The sequence below is a fragment of the Tiliqua scincoides genome, chromosome 2 (assembly GCF_035046505.1).
Source record: "Tiliqua scincoides isolate rTilSci1 chromosome 2, rTilSci1.hap2, whole genome shotgun sequence".
Taxonomy (NCBI): Eukaryota; Metazoa; Chordata; class Lepidosauria; order Squamata; family Scincidae; genus Tiliqua; species Tiliqua scincoides.
The window spans coordinates 135903621-135926361 of NC_089822.1; the positions used below are offsets into that span (position 1 = coordinate 135903621).

The 22741-nt window shown below is 42.2% G+C and overlaps 1 protein-coding gene across 2 annotated transcripts in view; it reads left to right on the forward strand.

Annotated features, from left to right (window-relative positions):
- Positions 1-22741, forward strand: part of DIP2B (disco interacting protein 2 homolog B) — a 207698-nt gene that overhangs the window by 111185 nt on the left and 73772 nt on the right. For both annotated transcript variants that reach the window (XM_066613823.1, XM_066613824.1), the window contains exon 3: positions 21105-21227. In XM_066613823.1, the coding sequence (XP_066469920.1) occupies positions 21105-21227 (123 nt within the window). The remainder of the gene's footprint in view (positions 1-21104; positions 21228-22741) is intronic.

The following is a 22741-nucleotide window of genomic DNA, read 5'->3' on the forward strand; positions in this document are numbered from 1 at the left end:
GTTCTGCTCTTCAGAATCTTACTCTGGTTTGCTGGTGTGAATTTAATCTTTTGTTTGCAAAAGCACCCCCTGGTGGCTGCATACTACATACCTATTAGAAATCAGGGAATTTGAAAATAGTATGCTTCAGGCAAGTAATGTTACCATGTCTGCAGAATGAACTCCATCCTGAGTTGACACAGCAAAAGTGAATTTCTTTTTTCAAGATCCTCACAGAAGGTTTTTCCGCTATTTGAGATGGTAAATAATAGTGTTTGATCAAGGCTGAATGAAGAAGTATAGTTAAGATCAATAAGAAAATCATTATTTTTATATACCTATGTTCACTGAGCAGGAGTGAACTTCTGAACAGCATATCTAGGAAATTCATTCTTGAGTGTGGATCTCTGTATTGTTCATGTGTTACACAGATAATAATTGTTGCTGTCTCTACAACTTAGCATTTAGCAGAAATGGGAATTGCAGCTTCTTTAAAGTACAGTGTAATAAAATCACACACAAAAAAGGGTATTGCTGCCAGTTTGATTGCTGCTGTCGGATCATTTCTGGATTTAATTGCTAAGAACTTGAATCATTACTTGGGGTTTTCATGTCTATATTGTGAAGATATATACCTTGCCTTCAACCAAATGATTTTAAGGTGTCTTACAGCAGATTACAATATAATGATACTGTGGCAGTAATATAGTAGTAGTAATATCCACAATATGCTCACACAACCCAGCAGCCTGTGTCCAAAACCAGAGTGTTCTCCTTTCAGTTCTACATCCTAAGGCAACTGGTACTTGGTATACAGTTGTTTCCAACAGCGTGGTAGGGATGAGGGGGGTAAGGCTCCCTGAAGCTGTTCCAACCCTGACCAATGGCAGGGCCTAGGTTGGTCTCCCCCTTGTCATGATATTCTTCCTGGGAAGTGTGACTTTGCAGGGCTTTTGGGCCATTAATAGAAGCCCAGGTGGTGGTGGAAGAGGAATTCCTTTCAGTTCTGCCCTGGGGAAACTCATTGCCCCTTCCTTACCTATGGGGCTTCTAAGTAGTGTAAAAATTTGTCACATAGCATGATTATTTACTGCTTTTCAACAACAAAAAGGTCCTCATATTAGATAAAGGAGAAAATCATTCCCAAAGGGATTCACAGCTTAGAAAGGGGAGGAGGGAAGGCAAATGCAAGACACCACCAAACCAGAGAGAGAGAGAGAGAGAGAGAGAGAGAGAGAGATACCATGCTGGGATAAATAGGAACAGTTGCTTTTCCTAGCTACAATTAGAACGCCACCGCTCTAAGAGGTGCCTCTGTTATGCTGCAAAAATTTTATTTTAAAAACAAATGTTAAAGCAAAGAATACAAAAATAAAAATGCAAAGATAAAACAGTGTATAAAAGCATGTGGCAAACAGCAGTGGCAGAAGAAGAAACACCCAACAGCACTAATTGATATGCACAATTGATTTTGTTCATAATTTGAGTGTGCGTTGTCTGTAAATATGGCTCTTCCAGCTGCATAGTATTCTCTTCCTATCATTTCTGTTCAATGGATGCTGCCTTTGGGAAGAGGGTTAGCATTGTTGGAATGTGTGTTGGATTACCAAGGATTTCTTTGGTAATAGTAGCTCAAGCATCTTTATGGTTTGTTTTAGGTAACTTTTTTAAATAACCAAGTCGTGTTCATTACCTTTTTCTCTTTCTCCTTGGCTGCTCCCACTTCCCCAAAGGAGTTGTTCAGGCTAAGCCTTGTCTCCTTTCTCAAATGCAGCTCAATCAATAAGCAGGTCAATACCATTGATTTTTTTTTTTTTTACTTGCCATAGTTTCAGACCCAAAAGAAGTCAGTCTGTATCCCTGTGCAATAGTTTTAACCTCTCCATGCCCATTTCCTGAAATTACCTTGTGCAGCTGAGATAACAGGGATTGGTTTAGGACAGTGGTTTCCAAACTCAAGTATTGGTCTTGAGTCTGGAAAGTCTCTTGTCTTTTGTCTGCCAAGTCTCTGATTCAGACATATTTCAGTGGAATTGGTTCCCATCCCTCATGCAGAGGGATGCTGGTTTGTACTGAATAAAAACATGTCACTGCTCATTGTAGATGGCACAGACCAAATCTGCTCCTTAGACAATCCACTTCTTATACTGAATGAAGTAAATTTCCCCCATTGAGTTAGGAATAAGTAGTATGTTTAGAGGATTCTGAATTGTAGCGACTCCTATATGTCTGCACTCTCCAGTCAACAGTGTATTTCCATATGTCTGTTCTGAACAGCCTCTCTTTAGATTCATGAGATAGACTAACATGTGGGGCTCACATTCCTGAAAACCTCAGTACTGCCTCCCAGAAATTTGAAATAGGCTTTCAGCTTGAATATTTTCATTTACACAATTTTTTTTATTTACACAATTTCGCTGCTTTGGGTGTTTAACACTGACGTGTGTCTTTTGACATGTTTATACTTTTTCTGGAGTTCCTTACCATCTCCTGTATTAGCCATTTTGTTTGAGGTGACCTTCACCTACTCAGGGGAGAGTAGCAGATTCAGCTACAATCTAATGATTGTCAAAACCTCTACAGCAGCTCATAAAAACCTGTGCGGAAATGCTGCCATGTCTTCCCTGTGTGCATGTGGAAGATCCTGTCAGCAGAAATTGCAGATCCAGCAGGATTATTCTAAAGGGAGTACTAAATACAGTCACCCAACATCTGCCAGGCTTAACTCGCTCATGCTTATTTTGTCAGAGAGCAGCAGCATGTGATTTACTGTAAATACAGCCTCTCTTCCTTCCCCTCACCCCCCACCTCAGGTTCTTGCTTGGTTGCTTTGTTCTCCAGGAGGTACAAACAATGTGTAGACAAAGAACCAGCCCTTGGTGAGTCCCATCCAGGTGCATTAGCTGTCTGTGAAAATGGATGATCTTGCTCCCAGCCTTCAGAAGAAGAGAAACAAATTTGCTTCTTAGAAGCAGGATGTTGAATGTCTGTGCCTCAAATCATCTATTATATGCTGCATGTCCACTTCCTGGGGAAAATATCTGAATTAGTGTGGGGCACAAGGCAAAAATTACATGATTTTACACACAATTATGCGTAAAGCTGTTCTTATCCACTCTCATTCCCAAAATGGAGGTTCTCTCCATGCAGGAGAACCATCACTGGTGATCCTTGCTGCCTCGCCTCCCTGGGGCTTATCCTGTGGCCCTCCCAGACGAGATGGGACAGCTTGGAGAGAAGGGGTCAGTGGCAACCAGCCTGGAGTCAGTCCCCTTTTAAAAAAAAAAGGGGGGGATCAAGGTGGGCAGCTCTCTTTTAAAAAATAAACAATTAAAAAAAGTGAAAGACTGGAGCCACTGCAGGGGAAGGGGATGGCAATGTAGCACTTCCCCCAGTGTACCACCTGGGGCATTTGCAACTGTTGACTTGTTCCTCGGTTACACCAGTGAGAACCTTCCTGAGAAAAGTGACTTCCAGAATCTTTTTGTTTGAGGGAGGTGATAAGATCAAGCACAATTATTGACTCCCACCAAACAGGATCCTTGTGTCAGCCCCTCACCTAATAAACTGGATTGTATATTTCTGCTAACGTTAGTCACAAGGCAGTGATTCACCGCAGAACAGCACCTCCTACTACCTCAAGCAAATAACCTAAAATTAGACCCAAAATGGGAGATCTTTAGGTACACTTAAGAGATGGTGATTAATGCTAGCAGCCTGAATCTGTGAATTCTCCTTGAAGGGTACAGATGTAGTCAACTTACTCAGCATTTGAGGGTAAAATGGAAGTAAGCTGTGACCTGGAGAACTTTGGCTTGTTTGTTTTTCTTAGTGGCATGTAATTATCAAATGCTGCATATGTTTTCGTGAGCTTTTCAGAAGCTCAGCTGCTGATTGTGAATACATGACCTTCATTCTGTGATGATGGTATATGACAATGAAGAGTTGCGTATGAGAACTAAAGGTTGTTTTGAGTCATTCTGTCTCTAAATCACCCCAGCATCAAGGATAGTATATTCAGAGATGAGGAAGATGAGTACAACAATTTGTTTAATATATGGGGATGATGATGATTAACAGTATTTATATACCGCTTTTCAACAAAAAGTTCACATTAAAAGATTAATACGAGAGGCTGGTTTTCAAAGAGGCAGAGGAACTAGAGATCAAATTGCCAACATTCGCTGGATTATGGAGAAAGCAAGGGAGTTCCAGAAAAACATCTACTTCTGCTTCATTGACTATGCTAAAGCCTTTGATTGTGTGGATCACAACAAATTGTGGCAAGTCCCTAAAGAGATTGGAGTGCCAAACGTTGTTATCTGTCTCCTAAGAAATCTGTGCGTAGGTCAAGAGCAACAGTTAGAACCAGATATGGAACAACTGATTGGTTTAAAATAGGGAAAGGAGTACGACAAGGCTGTATATTGTCACCCTGCTTATTTAACTTATATGCTGAGTACATCATGCAAAAGTCTGGGCTGGATGAATCACAAGCCATAGTTAGGATCGCAGGAGAAATATCAGTAACCTCAGATATGCAGATGATACCACTCTAACGGCAGAAAGTGAGGAGGATCTAAGAACTTCTTGATGAGGGTGAAAGAGGAAAGTGCAAAATGTGGTTTGAAACTTAGCGTTAAAAAAACTAAGATCATGGCGGTTCCATCACCTAATGCAAATGGAAGGGGAAGAAATGGAAGCCATGACAGAGTTTATCTTCTTGGGCTCCAAGATCACTGCAGATGGTGATTGCAGCTATGAAGTTAAGTCACTTGCTCCTTGGGAGGAAAGCTATGGTAAGCCTAGACAACTTGATGAGAAGCTGAGACATCACCATGTTGACAAAGATTCGTATAGTCAAAGCTATGGTTTTCCCAGTAGTAATGCATGTCTGTGTGACCATAAGGAGGGCTGAGTGTGGAAAAATAGATGCTTTCGAATTATGGTGTTGGAGAAGACTTGTGAGAATTTCTTAGACCTGCAGGGAGATCAAATTAGTCAATCCTATAGAAAATCAACACTGACTGTTCATTGGAAGGACAAATGCTGAAGATGAACCTTAAATACTGGTCATCTCATGAGAAGGGAAGACTCTTTAGAAAAGGCCCTGTTGCTGGGAAAATTGAAGGCAGAAGGAGAAGGGGATGGCAGAGGATGAGATGGATAGATAGTGTCATGGAGGTAACGAACATGAATTTGGACAAATTCTGGAAATTAGTGGTAGATAGAGGGGCCTAGCGTGCTGTGGTCCCTGGGGTCACAAAGAGTTGGATATAGCTTAACAGCTGAACAACAAACAGCAGTAGGAAGCACAGGAGTTATTTTGCTTTCCCTGGCAATTATTGGTATTTTTCATGTGTGATCGTAGGTGGCATGGCCCACTCGATTTGAGCCATCTGGATTTATTTTAGCAAATCTTAATTCTCTCCTGGAGGCATTTCTGGCAAGATGCTTCTTGCTTGGTGCCCTGTTGTTATGGCATTCTATCATCAGAGTGATAGGAGCCAATTTGTTGGTTAAGGAAGATACTTGTCTTAGCTATGTGTCTGAATTCTGGGACCAAAAGTCTTGAATGAGGGACAGGGTCCAAATCAGATGGGTTTGCCAATGAATTCCAGTGAATACAAGAACTTTTAACAGCAGTATGCTGTTCTGCTGACTTTATAATACTGTTAATTAAATTAAGCAGTTTGCACTGTGGTGGTTTGAAACGGGCCAGGAAGGAGCTCTGATCTTCTCTGCAAAGGGTTGCACTGAAGAGGAATTCCCCACATGTTGACAATGGATTTGAATTTTTTGTTGAAAAATGGTAAACTGTTAATAATAATAATTATGATTATGTTTACAGTATTTGATTTTATTTACGTCACACTTTTATACTCCCTTCCTCTGAAAAACTGTTGCCTTCCATCTTGTTACCTGCACAAAAATCCTGTGATAGCTTAGGTCAGAATATTATCCCTGCACACCCCAACATACCATCTTTTCTAGTGGCTGTTTGCTTCTGTTTTTCCCCACTGATCTTTTTAGATTGTGAGCCTTTTGGGGTCAGGAAAAATTTATTAATTATGTGTAAACCACTTTATAAGCTTTTTTGTTGAAAAGTGGTATATAAATATGTTTAATAAGAATATTGTGGCATCATTTGTTTCCTCATTCTGAGAAAGCAGCTGACCTCTGGGTATAAGGAGCTTTGTATCTCTTTGCTTTGTTAATGCTTGCAAAGATTCTTGCCTACTGTATGCCATTGACCTTGTTGGCATTCAGTACTGCACTGGCATCAGTCATGAAGAGATGAGCAATTTACTCAGCATCTGGTGAAAATTAAGAGTGGTGCATCTTGGGTACAGATGGGCAAACTTTGGTTCTGTTCTTTGGTTACCAACTTTGGCAACTTTATTAACTGTCTTTTGGCCTAATGTAAGGGAAGCATGATTCTTCGCAAAGTATCTGATTTCTTGAATGGATCATTTATTTTTTTCATTATGGGCTTGAAGGGTCATGGTTTCATGTGCCATCTTGGTATCCCACACTAATAGCCCTGTTATGATTTGTGCACACAGTTGAATTCCTTGGCTGGTGAGGCATGTTCAAGGAGCGCTGTTGGTAACTACCCCTAGAAAACAACCCAATCATCCCTCTGTGAATGCAACTGAAATCCATAATCCACACTGAACCCTCAGGTCTAGAACATGAAAAAGTTATATTTCTCTTTCAGAAATATGCACAGTAAAAGTAAATCCAGGGAGGTTTCTGTTGCTACCAAATATGTTAATTTTTTATAATGCCTGCTTACTTTCATTCTACTTCGCCTTTGTTTTAGAGGCATTGTCTTGAGGCTTGTATACACAGCATTTTGTGACGTTTACCAATGTTTTGTGACATTTACTGCAGTACCAAAGTACTGCAGGGTTCTTGTCATCTATAGGACACCACTGTATCCACAGATCCCATATCTGTGTATTCACTTACCTGCAGATGAGGTCTGTAGCTCCCACGCCGTGCACGCCCTCTGCAGGCAAGGGGAGCTCTGAGCCCAGCAGAGGCCCTGGATGTCTGTCCAGTGGGCTTCCCTGGGACTCCCATTGCCTTATAAGGCATTCCATAACTTGTGTTAAAAAACACAAGTTGTGTCTGGCTCAGTGTGAGACTGACAGTCTGGGGACGGAAGTCCGCGGCCTCTTCTGAGGTCAGAGGACCCTCTGGAGGCGAATGGAGCTGCCCTTGCCCCTGGAGGGTGGGGGGAGAGGCATTTGCCCGAATTTGCAGTTACAGATGCGGTGGCTTCTGGAAAGGAACCCCCATGAATATGGGAGCTCACCTGTATTCTCTTAGGCTAGAAGAAGGTAAAATGTCTCTCTTTATTATTAATGAAGCACTCCTAGCTACTGCTTTGAGAAAGAGGCAGGTTGGTTCTAGAAGTAAGTATAGGAACTACCTCTTTGTAGTTCACATAAGAGGTGGTATTAGTAATTACTACAACTAATATTAGTTATTACAAGAGCCAGGATGGTGTAGTAGTTCTGGTGTTGGATTTAGCCCGGGCCCAGACTCAAATCCTTGCTCAGCCATGAAGTTTTCTGGTTTAGTCACTTTTTCTCAGCCTCACTTACCTCAGAGGATTGTTGTGAGGACAAACGAAGGGCAGGAGCTATGTATACCACCCTGAGCTCTTTGGAGAAAGGGCTGTATAAACATGTGAAAAATAAATAGTATTCAACCTTAAACGTCAGAAACCTAAAACAAAGTTATCTTTATACAAAAATCAAACTTGGTCTGGTCACAAAATTTAGTCGTCTTTGTTCTTTTAAATAATAGCGGCATCACTACACTAGCTGCTGTACCATTCACCATGCTTTGCACATAGTTATCCAGCACAAATTAGGTATGACAAATGGCATGACAAACTCCTTTAAAAAGTACTACTGACTCACTTGCAGCAAGCCCAGGCACAGTCATGATCCTGGGGTTCAGGGTGGAGTGGAGAGGAGGTGGTGGACAACCTGTTAGCACTGCCAAAACACTGACAAAGGTGTTGGTTCTTTTTATTTTAGTAAGCAGAAATGTCATATTTTGCATTTCATATGTAGAGTTCAACTCCCCCTCTTTCCTCTTCTACTGCTTACAGCTCTACCTTACAGTAGAGGTTTATCTTAATGTGTCTGTTGGCTATTTTCTTGAGCTGTAGAGATGAGCTTATATGCAGACCATACCATAATCAGATGGTGTGTTAAACATTGTGGCAACCTTATTTCAATATAGTAAGTAGTTTATAGATTTAGGATGATGTTTCCTTGTGACTTCTACTTGAGCTTTTTTTAGTTTGGGTCTTTGATACTGTGGAAAACAGCTAGAAAAACTGTTGTGTCCAGTCTTTTGCAGATTGTTTTATTGCTCCACTTGTGCTCACATCTTGGTTGTGCTGGTTCAAATATCTTTTCCCCCAGACAGCAAATTGAATTTTCCCTGTACTCCTCATGTAATCTGTCACAGGAGAAAATGTGAGTCATTCCTTTTATGAGCTTATCTACTATACTTTAAACCAGCAGTTTTCAACATTTTTCATCTCATGGCATGCTGACTGTAGGGGCCTTCCCCTGGAGGGGCCTGGAACAGGCTTGTTCCTCCCCAGGGAGGCCTCAGATTGGTTGGAGGGAGAGGGGGTTCCAGCACCCTTATCCTCCTCCCTAGCAGAGCTGCCAAACCTGGCCTAGGAGCAGGGGCTGTTGACCTCACAGCTCCCTGCTTCACACTGACTGCCTCTCATCCCTGGCCTCCCTGTTTTATGGAGCAAGCCTGCCCCCTTTGGCCCCTCCCCTTCCTCCAGGTGGGGCAGAAAAGGCCTTTCCTGTTCCTGGCTTGTTTCCTTCTGTGTTCCTTGTTTGCCCTGCCAGCCCCCTCTGGCTGGTTGAGGTGAGCCAACCTGCTTTGCCCCCTTTGGGGCCAGTGAAGCCTCCCTACCCTGGGCATGGGGTGCCTGCTCCCAGGTAAGTCGGGGGTCAGGGCATCTGGGAGGGGCCCCAACACTGACAAGATGCTAAAATTTTCAGGGCACACCACCAGTTTTTTGACAAGTGGGAAGGCACATCATGTGGTTGGCTGGGGGCTCACATCCCCCAATGGCCCAACTAATAAATTACCTTTCCCTAAGCTTCCATAACACAGCTACAGACCATTTGCAACACACCAGTGTGCCATGGCACACCAGCTGAAAATCGCTGCTTTAGTCAGTGGTTGTGCAAGTTGCAAGCTAGCACTAGTGCTCATTGGCTAGTGCTCATGTAATCATTTATGACAAATGGTAAACTCCCTATTCCCCTCCCAATGCCTATATAATTAAAAAAACACCTTCTTAAAGCACACACTTTTTTCACTGCTTCAGACGATGAATCCTTCCTGCTTCCTAACTCCAAAAGCATGGGATTGCTCAAATAGAACTTTTGTTATAGAACAGGGCCGCTTGAACCCCAGCCTGGGGGCCAGATCTGGGGTTCAGGTGGATTCATCCATTTCCTTTCCATTCTGCCCAGGCACTGTGCAAAGTCCCCTTCAGTCCGGGGATAGGGACACACTGGGCAGTTTGCCTGGATGTCCTGTCGCACGGCCTTCTGGGATGCCAGACAGCAGATGCGACTGCTGTCTCCTGATCGAGGGGGACTTTTGTGCAGTGTCTGGGTGGATGGGTGTGTCCCCCGCAATGGTGTCGCACCAGTGGGGAAGGGCAGTGGTGGAAGCAAACAGGACAAAAGCATTGGGCTGCCCTGCCACCAACTTCCTGCTCTGCTGCTCTGTCCTGGCTGGCTGCTCCGTCTTTGCAGACCCATAGGCAATCAGGCAGCCTATTGAAGAGTGTGTGTGTGTGTGTGTGTGTGTGTGTGTGGTACCGAAATGGAACTTGCCTTTTGGAATCTCCGCCCCTCTCCCATCAGCCAATTTCTTTTTAAAGTGACAGAGCTGAAGTGCAAGAAGTTGCTGCACTGAGCAGGTCTACTCAGAAGTATTATTATTATTATTATTATTATTATTATTATTATTATTATTATTATTATTGATTGATTGATATCCCACCTTTTTGCCCCATGGGCAAAGTAAGTCCCATTGTGTTCAGTGGGTCTTACTCCAAGGTAAGTACGTACTGGAGTTCAGTCTAAAAGTCAACTCCCTTTGCGAAGGACATTGTCCTCCCTCCCACAGGCTGCAAACGAGCAGGGCATCCCTTGCTTCTGTTCTGAGCAGCTCAGGGACATGAGCTGGCTGCAAAGGAGCCAACCCAAAGCCTAGGCAAGCAGGGAGGATTGTCTGGGCAGCTTTGGGGGGCAGAGAGAGAGAGAGAGAGAGAGGTCCTTGGCACATGGAAATGGACAGCTTTAAGCTTCATTGACTATAATGGGACTTACTTCTGAGTAGACATGCATAAGATTGGACTCTCAGCCAACTGTCTGTTCCCCATTGGCAAAAACTGCAGTTAGCCAGCTGGAACTGTTAGGGGACACATATGCACATACAAATGTATTAGAACCAACTAAAAAGTCAAAGTATGAGCGAACATTCCTTTTCAGTTCACTGTCACATTGGATGTTAAGCATCCCCAGACAAGGGGGGTGGTGTGGAAAAAATAAAATGTTTCATGGTGAAACGGGGGGGGGGGGGAGAGAAAGGAGGGCAGCTCTTGAAGTTCTCTGTTCCTCTTCACGTAATGAGAGAATCCCACTTTTTCCTACCTTGAACTGAATCCTATCCAATTTTCCAGTGCTGATGCAATTGTACCAATGGGGTGTGCGCTGCACATGGGGGGAATCTTGAGGCTTGTTGATTTTAAAGACCCTCTTCCATAAGTTCTGTTTTTAACTGGCATCCAGGAAAGACAACAATGTGGTACCCATACTGCCCAGTATACTTTAGTTGCCTAAAACTGCAAAACTTATTAGGCAAAATGAGACACGTGTTTTCAGACTCCTTTTATAAAGCAGGAAATGGGCAGTTATTTAATTAGTATTATTACTATTGCTGTTTTAGTATTAATTCGTAATATCAATACTACTAATAGTCTTATTACTATTGCGGAAAGTAGTACATTTGTTCATCTTGAATGCCAAAATAGTTTATCTGGTTCTGCTAGGTACTTTATCTTCAGTTAAAGATACTAAATAAAATTTTAGAAAGCGAAATGTAGACTTTATGGCCTTGGCTCACTCATAACCTTTTTGTGCAGCTGTTACAATCAATACCTGACCTTACCATGCAAATTCTTCTGGAAATTACTTATTACTATTCAGGTTGGAGACATTGCTAATGCTGATTCAGTTTGACATTTCCATCAGCAGTCAAGGTGTCCTGTGGTTTTGTGGGCAAAGATGAGTACAAAGTGTCCTTGAACTGACCATAGTTAATTTTTAAAATCTGTCAGTATTGTATTTCTGCCACAACACTGTTGACCCAAATGTTCTAGAACAGTGTTTCTCAAACTATAGGTCGGGATAGTTTAATGTATTTGACTTGATGCTCCCATGGTATGTGACTGCATTTGGGGAAATGTTATAGATCTGTACTTTTAACAGGTTACGTATAGGCTTTTAACAATGATAGTAAATGGTACTTACTCCTGAGTAAGTGTGGGTAGATTTTCAGTATAGAACTGTTAAAAATTTTCCTAGTCGATGATGTCACTTCCGGTCAGGACATCACTTCCAGTGAGTCCTGACAGATTCTCATTCTTAAAAGTCCCAGTGCTAAAAGTTTGAGAGCCACTATTTTAGAAGTATAATACATAGACTACTCATGCCAGTAAGTATGTGTAAACTCTGCCTAACTGATAGAATATGGACCAAACTGGAGACTTAATATAAAAAGAAGCAGTTGTAAATATTCAGAATTTGATGTTTCTGTAGAAAAATGGAAAACAATAAAAACAATATTTTGCACTTGCTAGTGCATTTTCTTTTACTTAAAAAGAAAAAAGAACTAGCAAAATAGCATATCAGTACAGTAGTCCCTAATGTCAGCTGTGTTAAATAGTTTAAGGACAACTAACTATAATCATTGAAAACATGTAATACTGATTTTGTTCCCCACATGTGCTAGAAGTGTTTCCTAGGATGATAGAAAGTAAGATTATATTCAAGAATTAACAATAGACACACCCTTTCCTTCCACCCTCTTCACCCAATCACTTCTGGAGGGCTATTGTTGAGAAAGATATATACTTTACTATTTTGTTATTTATTTTTCATATTTGTTACCCTGCATATGCCCGATCTCATCTGATCTTGGAAGCTAAGCAGGGTCAGGCCTGGTTAGTACTTGAATGGGAGACTGCCAGGGAATACCGGGTGCTGTAGGCTTATACCATAGTCTTTTGAGACTGAAGGTTGCCAGCCATTTTCATATTCATAAACCACTCTTTCTCTGAGCAGCTCAGTGTGGCATACATAGTTTGTAGCAGTAAAAATAGTGATTACTGGGCTCTGAAAATTCAAAACAGTGCCGAATCTTGATTGAATTAAGCTCTGGTGTGTAATTTTAATGTGATTGGTCAAGTTTTTGTTTTTTTTAAATCTCCAGATTAGAAAAATCTCATGCTATTCATATGCAGTTAAGAACATAGAACATAAGAACAGCCCCACTGGATCAGGCCATAGGCCCATCTAGTCCAGCTTCTTGTATCTCACAGCGGCCCACCAAATGCCCCAGGGAGCACACCAGATAACAAGAGACCTGCATACTGGTGATCTCCCTTGCATCTGACATAGCCCATTTCTAAAATCAGGAGGTTGCACATACGCATCATGGCTTGTACCCCATAATGGATTTTTCCTCCAGAAACTTGTGCAATCCCCTTTTAAAGGCATCCAGGCCAGATGCCGTCACCACATCCTGTGGCAAGGAGTTCCACAGACCAACCACACACTGAGTAAAGAAATATTTTCTTTTGTCTGTTCTAACTCTCCCAACACTCAATTTTAGTGGATGTCCCCTGGTTCTGGCGTTATGTGAGAATGTAAAGAGCATCCCTCTATCCACTTTATCCTTTCCATGCATAATTTTGTATGTCTCAATCATGTCCCCCCTCAGGCGCCTCTTTTTTAGGCTGAAGAGGCCCAAACGCCGTAGCCTTTCCTCATAAGGAAGGAGCCCCAGCCCAGTAATCATCCTAGTCGCACTCTTTTGCACCTTTTCAATTTCCATTATGTCCTTTTTGAGATGTGGCGTCCAGAACTGGACACAATACTCCAGGTGTGGCCTTACCATAGATTTGTACAACGGCATTATAATATTAGCTGTTTTATTCTCAATACCTTTTCTAATGATCCCAAGCATAGAATTGGCCTTCTTTACTACCGCCGCACATTAGGTCGACACTTTCATCGACCTGTCCACCACCACCCCAAGATCTCTCTCCTGATCTGTCACAGACACCCATCAGCCTATATGTGACGTTTTGATTTTTTGCCCAGTGTGCATGACTTTACACTTACTTACACTGAAACGCATCTGCCATTTTGCTGCCCAGTCTGCCAGTTTGGAGAGATCCTTCTGGAGCTCTTCACAATCACTTCTGGTCTTCACCACTCGGAAAAGTTTGGTGTCCTGTGCAAACTTAGCCATCTCACTGCTCAACCCTGTCTCCAGGTCATTTATGAAGAGGTTGAAAAGCACCGGTCCCAGGACAGATCCTTGGGGCACACCGCTTTTCACCTCTCTCCATTGTGAAAATTGCCCATTGACACCCACTCTCTGTTTCCTGGTCTTCAACCAGGTCTCAATTCAGGAGAGGACCTGCCGTCTAATTCCCTGACTGTGGAGTTTTTTCAGTAGCCTTTGGTGAGGGACCATGTCGAACGCCTTCTGAAAGTCCAGATATATAATGTCCACGGGTTCTCCCGCATCCACATGCCTGTTGACCTTTTCAAAGAATTCTAAAAGGTTTGTGAGGCAAGACTTACCCTTACAGAAGCCATGCTTATTCTCCCTCAGCAAGGCCTGTTTGTCTATGTGTTTTGAGATTCTATCTTTGATGAGGCATTCCACCATCTTACCCAGTATAGATGCTAGGCTGACCGGCCTATAGTTTCCAGGGTCCCCCCTCCTTCCCTTTTTAAAAATCGATGTGACATTTGCTATGATCAGTTAGGTCTGAAACATCTTCTCTTTTAACCTCTATCTAATTCCTTGGTCAGGAGGGGCTGTTCAGGCAGCGGTATCTGCCCGAGGTCTTCTGCCGTGAAGACAGATGCAAAGAACTCATTTAATTTCTCTGCCATCTCTAAGTCTCCTTTTATTTCCCCTTTCCCTCCCTCACCATCCAGAGGGCCAACCGCTTCTCTGGCGATTTTCCTGCTTCTAATGTACGTATTTGAAGAAGCTTTTATTATTCCCCTTAATGTTGCTGGCCATGCGCACCTCATAGTCTCGTTTGGCCTCCCGTTTCACCTTCTTACATTTCTTTTGCCACAGTTTATGTTCCTTTTTATTTTCCTCATTAGGGCAAGACTTCCATTTACGGAAGGAAGCTTCCTTGCCCTTTATGGCCTCTCTAACTTGGCTGGTTAGCCATGCGGGCACCCTCCTGGACTTAGTGGAGCCCTTCTTCCTTTGCGATATACACTTCCGCTGGGCCTCTATTACTGTTGTTTTAAGCAGCCCCTATGCACTCTGGAGAGATTGGACTCTTTTTACCTTCCCTTTCAACCTCCTTCTAACCAGCCTCCTCATTTGAGGGAAGTCCGCTCGTTGGAAGTCAAGGGTTTTTGTGAGAGATTTGCCCGGTGTTCTTCCCCCCGATGTGCATGTCGAAATGGATCACAGCATGATCACTGTTCCCCAACGGCTCAGTAACATTGACATCTCTAACCAGGTCCTGAGTACTGCACAATATTAAATCCAGAGTCACCTGTCCTCTGGTGGGCTCCATGAGTAGCTGCTCTAAGGCACAGTCATTTAACATTTAACAGAATCCAGTCTCCTTTTTGTGACCAGAACACAAATTGACCCACCGGGCAAATCTATATGAGGATAATTAAAGTCCCCCATGATTACAACCCTGTCCCTCCTTGTCACCTCCCTGATCTGTTTACTCTTTTCAAGGTCCCCTTCCAGTTTCTGGTCTGGGGGACGATAGTACGCCCCCAGTATTACATCAGTCCTGAGGCCTGGTAATTTAACCCCCAGAGATTCTTTGGTGGAGTCGGACCCACCTTCAATCTCAGCTTTGCTGGATTCTATCCCTTCCTTAACGTAAACAACCACCCCACCTCCAACACGCCCCTCCCTGTCCCTCCTGTAGAGTTTATAGCCTGGGATTGCAGTATCCTACTGATTTTCCGCATTCCACCAGGTTTCCGTTATGCCCACTATGTCAATATTTTCCCTTGTCACCAGACATTCCAGTTCTCCCATCTTTGCTTGGAGACTTCGGGCATTTGCATAAAAGCATTTGTACATGGAATGCCCCAGGATGGGCTGCTTATTAGCTTCTTTGTCCCCGCATCCTCTCACTGTGTCAAGCCGTCTATCACATCCCATCACGCTACCATTCCCAATTTCTTCTCCTACTCTGCCTATGTCTTGGTGTTCTCTAACCTCCCCATCCTCGTCCCATAGGGATGAGGAGTTCCGAACCGGATGCCCCTCAGCTCCTGTCGGCTTTTCCCCAGGGATCAGTTTAAAAGCTGCTCTGCCACCTTTTTAATGTTATGCACCAGCAGTCTGGTTCCATTCTGGTTCAAGTAAAGCCCGTCCCTCTTGTACAGGCCCTGCTTGTCCCAAAACGTTCCGCAGTGCCTAACGAATCTAAACCCCTCCTCTCTATGCCACCGTCTTATCCACGCATTGAGACCCCTGATTTCCGCCTGCCTAGCTGGCCCTGTGCGTGGAACAGTTAGCACTTCAGAGAACACTACCTTTGAGGTCCTGGGTTTCAGCTTCCTACCTAATAGCCTAAATTTGGCCTCCAGGACCTCCCAGCTACAATTGCCCACGTCGTTGGTGCCGACATGCACCACAACCGCTACCTCCTCCCCAGCACTGTCTACCAGCCTGTCTAGACGAGAAGTGATGTCTGCAACCTTTGCACCAGGCAGGAAAGTCGCCATGCGGTCCTCATATCCGTCGCAAACGCCCCCTCTTTGTTTCTGTTGTCAGTCATTGTATCTTAAAACTTAAATTGTTTTACATTTCAGCTGATACTATATATTGTTCTTTCTTTTGGCTAGTTAGCAGTTGCCATGGGGTTAACATTTTATCTGCTGTTTTTCAGCTGAAACCTCTTACGAAACCTGTTGCTCTCATTTACAGCCACATTTTATGTAAAGTCTTATGTTGTTATCTGCATAGAAACATGCCTCTTTGCTGGAAGCTGATACAATGGTTTGAAAGTCTTCCATTTATTGCTGCTATACAAATCCATTGCTTATATTTGCTCTCAAATATACTAGAGCTATTGTTAAACAGGGTTTCTCCAGAGATAAGTACAGGAGTGGGCTTAAATAGTGATTGTTAAAGTCTTTGAGTGTAGGTGTTGGACTCTTGACAGCCTGTCCACATGAGACAAGTATTACCAATGTGTCAGGCAAAAAAAGTGGTTGTCTGTTTTCCAGGTATTTCATTTGGTTTATTTGGGAGCCATTTTCATGCTATAGGCTTTCCCAAGATTTTGAGCACAGTATCTCTCACTCAAAATGAAATTGTGCTTGAGACACAGAGAGTGATAGTGATATAAGTGATATCGCTATCACTTATATCACTAGTGATATAAGTGATGTAAGGCATATTTCTGTCTATACTCCATTCTTCTGAAAACCTCTGCAAACAGGGTGCAATTTTTGTGAAGAAGATTGCTATAATGGTAGTGCCCTATTTGTTTTTTGAAGGGCATTTGCTGTCCTGAGTCAAGCTGTTGCCTTTTCATGGTGAGAATAGTGCATATGCTTTTAGGATCAGTGCAGTAAGCACACTTATTCCCAACTTTTTTTTTTTTCTTGGTCAGGAGGTACGTTTTGTCAGTGTTAGCAAGTAAAAACTTTTTTATGAACCCTGAATGAAGTGAATAGGAATATTATATATAATGTGATTTGGGAGAGAGTGAGCAGGAAGCTGCAGTCCATATGCAATGCCTTCATTTTCTAGCAATCCTTTTACATCCCATTTGGTTGTCCAGCAGAGAAGTTTTGACATCCTCCCTTATGACTAACCATCTGCTACCACAATTCTAAATACATTGGACAATACCCCTCGATCCTTCAATCAGGTTATGCTCATCCGGTTTTAATGAACAGAAAACTAAAAAGAATGGGAAAAACTTAAGCTTACGTGAATCCATCTGCTCTCCCAGACTTTAATAGTTCTTATAATTTCCCCATACTTGCTCAGTGGAGAGCTCTTTCTGCCCCTGCATTGCTACTACCATGCTACAAATAAATGACTTTAATACTTTGGGAATTTCCACCTAATTTTAGACCCATATCGTTTACCTACTTTGGTTTGATCTCTTTTTTATAATTCCTCTTCTCTTCATGCAACACTGAGCTGATACCCAGTGTGACTACTAATTAGCAGCTGAAACGACAGTAGAAGAAAACTATAATTAACAGTGCTGCGTTGGTGGACTGATAGGCCTTAAGTAATTATGTGGCTACATTGAAGGGGGTAGTACATGAATCAGATGAAAATTTTGCAGCTAAGATGAGGATTCAAGTGAAAAGTAGATACATAGGTAAGTTGTAATGCACCAAGGTTATGTGCAAGCACAAGATATGAAATCCATAGGAAGAACCCAGGAAGAATTCAGCTACTTGAAAGTTTCAGTTTTCATTTAGAGAACAAAACAAGTTTCACGCTTATTTATGATACGAAATATAAACCTGAAATTCTTGGGGCAGTGCCTGCTGAAATCTTCCCTTATTCAAGGTGCTGATTATTGCCACTGGGCAGTGGTCTGGCATTTTGAGGCCCTGCACAACTTCCCCATGATTAACAGAAGAAATTATGGAAAATAGTAAAAAGTGTACAGTGAATTATGCAAAATAATAAAATTATGTGTAAGGTCTTGAAGGCACATGATATAGTGACTGTGATTAAGTTTAGCAGGTCTGGGTCTGCTCAGTGACTACATGGGAGATCATCTGGGAATCCTGTGTATGCTGCCTTGAGTCCCATGATAGGGGAAGGATGAACTAAATGTAACAGAATAAATACAGGGCATACTACATTATGCAAAAACACCTGTTTCTGCTGTTTCAGTTATCCGTGGATTAAAATATATATGAAATAAATTTCCTGCATTTTACCTGCACAGCATGGTGTCTCAATGCAGCCCTCATTGTTGCAGCATGTTCCAGCTTTACAGCCTTGGCTGGAGCTTGGCTCTGTGCTCCCTTGCAAATGGGAGCCAGTGGAAGAAGCAGCCAGGGCTGAGCAAAGTGGTCAGTGGGAAGCGGGGATGTAGAAATGGTGACAGGAAAAGTTGTGGGGAAGCCTAACTTGGTTTCAAAAGTTTCACAGCTTTGATATGGAAAAGTTGCCTTAGTCAGGTTGTGCGGGCACCTGAGCAAATGAAAAATGATGTTTATAGAAAGAGTTCTCTACTATCCATAGTTTTGGATATCTGCAGCAGGTCTTGGAATGTATCCCCCATGGATACAGGTGGACGCCTGGATACTTGATTTTGCTTGATTTATGAAGGTTGCAGGCAGTGGCATACAAAGGCCGTTTGTCACCTGGGGCCCATAAAATTTTGACACCCCCACAGCAAAATTATTTAATAATAATAATAAATTATATAATAATTATTTATTATTGCATCCAGATTAGCCATTCCTCATCAGATCAGAGCATCCCCCAACAGATTTCCACCGCTGCACAAAAGCAGCACCTTCCAGATTAGCAGCTCCCCTCTCCATATTTCTACAATGAAAAAGTCCAAAAACAGTGGGTCCTGGTGCTAGAAAGTGCCATTCTGTAGTGTATTATCAGTGACACTGTGCCAGCAGACATTCACTGGAGGTGCACTCTGTACACACGAGTTGTGCTCTCTATCTTAATAGCCTGCTTCAGAGTTATTCTTACAGTGCAATCCTATATATGTTTACTCAAAACTAACTCCTATTTTCAGTGGGGCTTATACCCATGTAACTGTATATAGGTTTTCAACCTTTATTCTATTGGAAGAAACTGTGCAAATGTAGAAAACGTGGTGGGGTTGTGACCCAGAAGACCAGTAAAAATTCATATTATGAATAGGATGGTGGGGAAAAAAGCATTGCTATAACTTTCAGATTTGTTTCTGGGTTATCTGAGAGTTTGAAGGGTGTTTTTAAAAAATGCACACCCCCACATACACACCAACTTTCTGTGGGATGGCTAGCTACATTTTTAATTCTTGTTTTGGATGAACTGGGAAAAGGGGTGTTTCTAAAGGCAGTGAGTGTTTTGTTTATGAACTTTATATAGTGATTACACTTGAAACAACTTATTTTTTTCCAAGCCCTTCCTGTCAGTCCTTTCAAAATGATTATATCATGTATCAGATTGCCAAGTCAGACAGCCTTCTGTGCAATAATCTATTTCTCTATTGTTTTTTAAACTTGTGGCCTGCTGATAAAAATAGTAGATTCCAATTGTTGTAGACTCAAAAGGTCAGCCATTTAAAAAACAAAACTTATTCCCCTCCCCACATTCCACCCAAGGCTATATCACTTTGTTTGAAAACTTCTTGCAGCTTGCTTTCTTACATGTGAATGCTTTTTCATTGTAAAACTGTGATGATATTTAGGCTGAAGAACATCCATAATTAGATTTGACATAGTTTGATTAGACTCTTACTTATGTCAAATGACCGTTTTGCACAGTGAGAGGTAAACAGGAGAGCTGACAAGCCCTGGCTGTAGATTTCTCTCCAAGTCCATTCTTCCACTACAACATCCTTCTAGGAACATATGCATCATTACACACAGTTTATATACTGTTAGTTCAAATGTGTTGAAGGCATACATTTTTGCGTGATTGCATAAAATTGCTTTTGCAAACATTAATCATTCTTCACAGGCCCCAACCTCTCTGCTTTGTTCCCTACTCCATTGCTTTTTCTCTTCTCCTTCCCACCACTCTTCCTCCCTCCTCCCAAAGAACCAGGAAAGAGGAAGTCTTTGCAATGCTTTAAGTGTTACTGTTTACAGGGTCTTTCCTTTCTAGTTTTCAAAGAAAGGAAATGGAGCTGGGAGTGTAGGGGCAGATGTCTGTTTGTGTAAGAGGAGTTGTTATTTTCCCCAGGTGTCAAGAGTGCACCTTTGAGTATTTGCATGTTTGTGTTTCAGCATGTTGGTTAATGTTCATGATATTGATCCAGGTGTCCTAGCTTAGTGATCAGTTTCTTCAAACACAGTACAGCTTGGATAAGAGTTCAAAAACTTTGAATTTAAATATGTATGCATCCACTGACCTTATGTGTTGTGTGTCTGAGCATTAGAAAACCAAAAACAGTAAAATTTGTAAATAACATTAATAGACTTTGAGGTGAATGTGTGTACATGTGCATAAAGTTTTTGGCCTTGTGAAAATTAGTCTTTTTCTGGCCAGGTGGTTTTAGGCCAGAAGCTAGCCTCAAATGTCCTTGCTTTGACCCTTTTTTAAAAAACCTTGTGGCTTCTCCGCCTTGCTCAGGTCATGCTCTTTACAGCTACAGTTAAAAGTGCCTAATAAAAGCATGGCAGGGGCTGCTGTAGGTCAGGACAGAAAAGTGTGGCACATTCCTTCATGTAGGGGTGTAATTCCTACACATCAGTCCATTTAATGCCCTGTTGCTAGGCAGAACTAGGCATGGTTAAGAACACAGGCATCCAGGCTCCTGGAATTTCCCAACTCAGACTTTTAAAGTATCTCCTGCCATGTTCATGCAGGTTGCTGAAAAAGAACCTCTATTTATTGAAATCCCACAACTTCACCCTCTTGTTCTGATAACTGAGCTGTTGGTCAACTTTTAATTTTCATCACGTAACATGTAAAGGCCCCATCATGCAACAAGCAGATATCAATAGAGACCCTTACAGCTGTCTGAAAGAAATCCTCTTTATGCTCATTGACTCTTGAAAATTTGATTTGTGTTTTTTTTTTTTTTAATGTTCTCATAGGTTTCGATCCTGGTTTGCAAAAGGAACCCCGTAATCAGACACCTGCTCCAACTGGAGCTCCTTCCTCATCCAAGTATCACCGGGGTCGTTCGGGGGGAGCCAGAGATGAACGCTATCGGTCTGGTAAGGGTACTGCAAATTCCTTTAGGAAATAAAGGCAATTGTGTATGTTTTCTGATTTGGAAAAGAATTTGGCCTGTATACCTTTTCATAGAACATTTTAGGCTTTTTTGTCCTCATAACAACCCTACGAGATAGGAGAGGCTAAGAGATAGTGACTCTCAAGTCACCCTCAAGAAGCTTCATCCCTGATTCAAGATCACTTCTGGCCCAAGGTCATTCAAGAAGCTTCATGGCTGAGTGGGGATCTGAACCTGAATCTTCCAGGTCAAAGCCCAACTCCCAAACCATCCTGGCTTTCATTTTGCTAAATTACTCTTGTGCCAAAATGTGTGTTCCTTGCATGAACAGAGTCTGTGTTTCGTCCTAGAGAATATATATGTCTGCTCCGCTCTTGAAAGATCTGGCAGTGGAGAAAGGCACACTACTTGTCTCTGCATCAGATACCACCTTAAATCCAACTCCCATATGACATTAGATCAGGTCAAGCCATTTTGCTTTTGAAAATAGTCAGACTCCTCTGTATGCAAATTCCTGCCACTGATAGGAGCCAAGGCAGAAAGAGGCTTGAAAGAAGAGGTTATATTTGTCAATACTGTGCTCACTCATGGGCCATAAACCATGCTGATCTCTTGCCAACTTTGTGGAGATACTGCACATGTAGATTTAGTTAAAAGCATGGAATGGGGGCCCTGCCACTTTCTAAAGTGGCCCCATTCTTGCTGCAAGGATATAAATTGTGCTTGGAGAGCATGTGGTTCAGCAGTTTTTGAAGGGGGGGAGGCTACAACTAGGGACAGGATGTTGGGTGATTTGGATATATGTTCAGAATGTCCCTGGGGATGATTCTACAGATGGATTTTTCTTATTCTCAGTTCTGGGCCAATGAATACTTTGAACTTTGGGAACAAATTCTCTTAACTTTTCTAGTTTTATGTAACTTAGCTTTTTTGCCTGAATCATCTGCTATTCTTTATTTTTGTAAGTAGCATTTTATGGTATCCTTGCTCCTTCCTCCTGACAGGCTATTGTCTACATAGTCATTATCATTTAATTTGTTTTTCTGCTTTTGAAATGGAGGACACAATCATCAACCAGTTTAAGTTGCAAGAACGATTACTTTTCAGCCATAAATGTACAGTATTTGATTGGACCCTTGGCACACAAGTGTGTTCCCATCTTATTTTCTTTAAGATAACCTTCTGCCACCACATGTTCATCTCTTATTGTATTCCAGAAAAGGAAGTGATTCCTGAAATGTATGAATCATATTGAGTTGGTTACATTCGTAGCCTTGAACTATTGTCCCTGTCCAGATGATTCATGTTCAGTAGGTGGCACAAAGCATGAACTGTATGCTTTGTCTGACCTCCTGCAGGCTAATCATCCTGGTCTCTGTCAAGTTTCTGAAATAGCCCTTCTAGAGCACCATGTTCAAACTTGTGCTGGCTGCTGCTGCTTAACTCAGAAAAGCTGTAGCAGACCTTTGAGGCCAAAAGATCAGTCATGTTGAAATG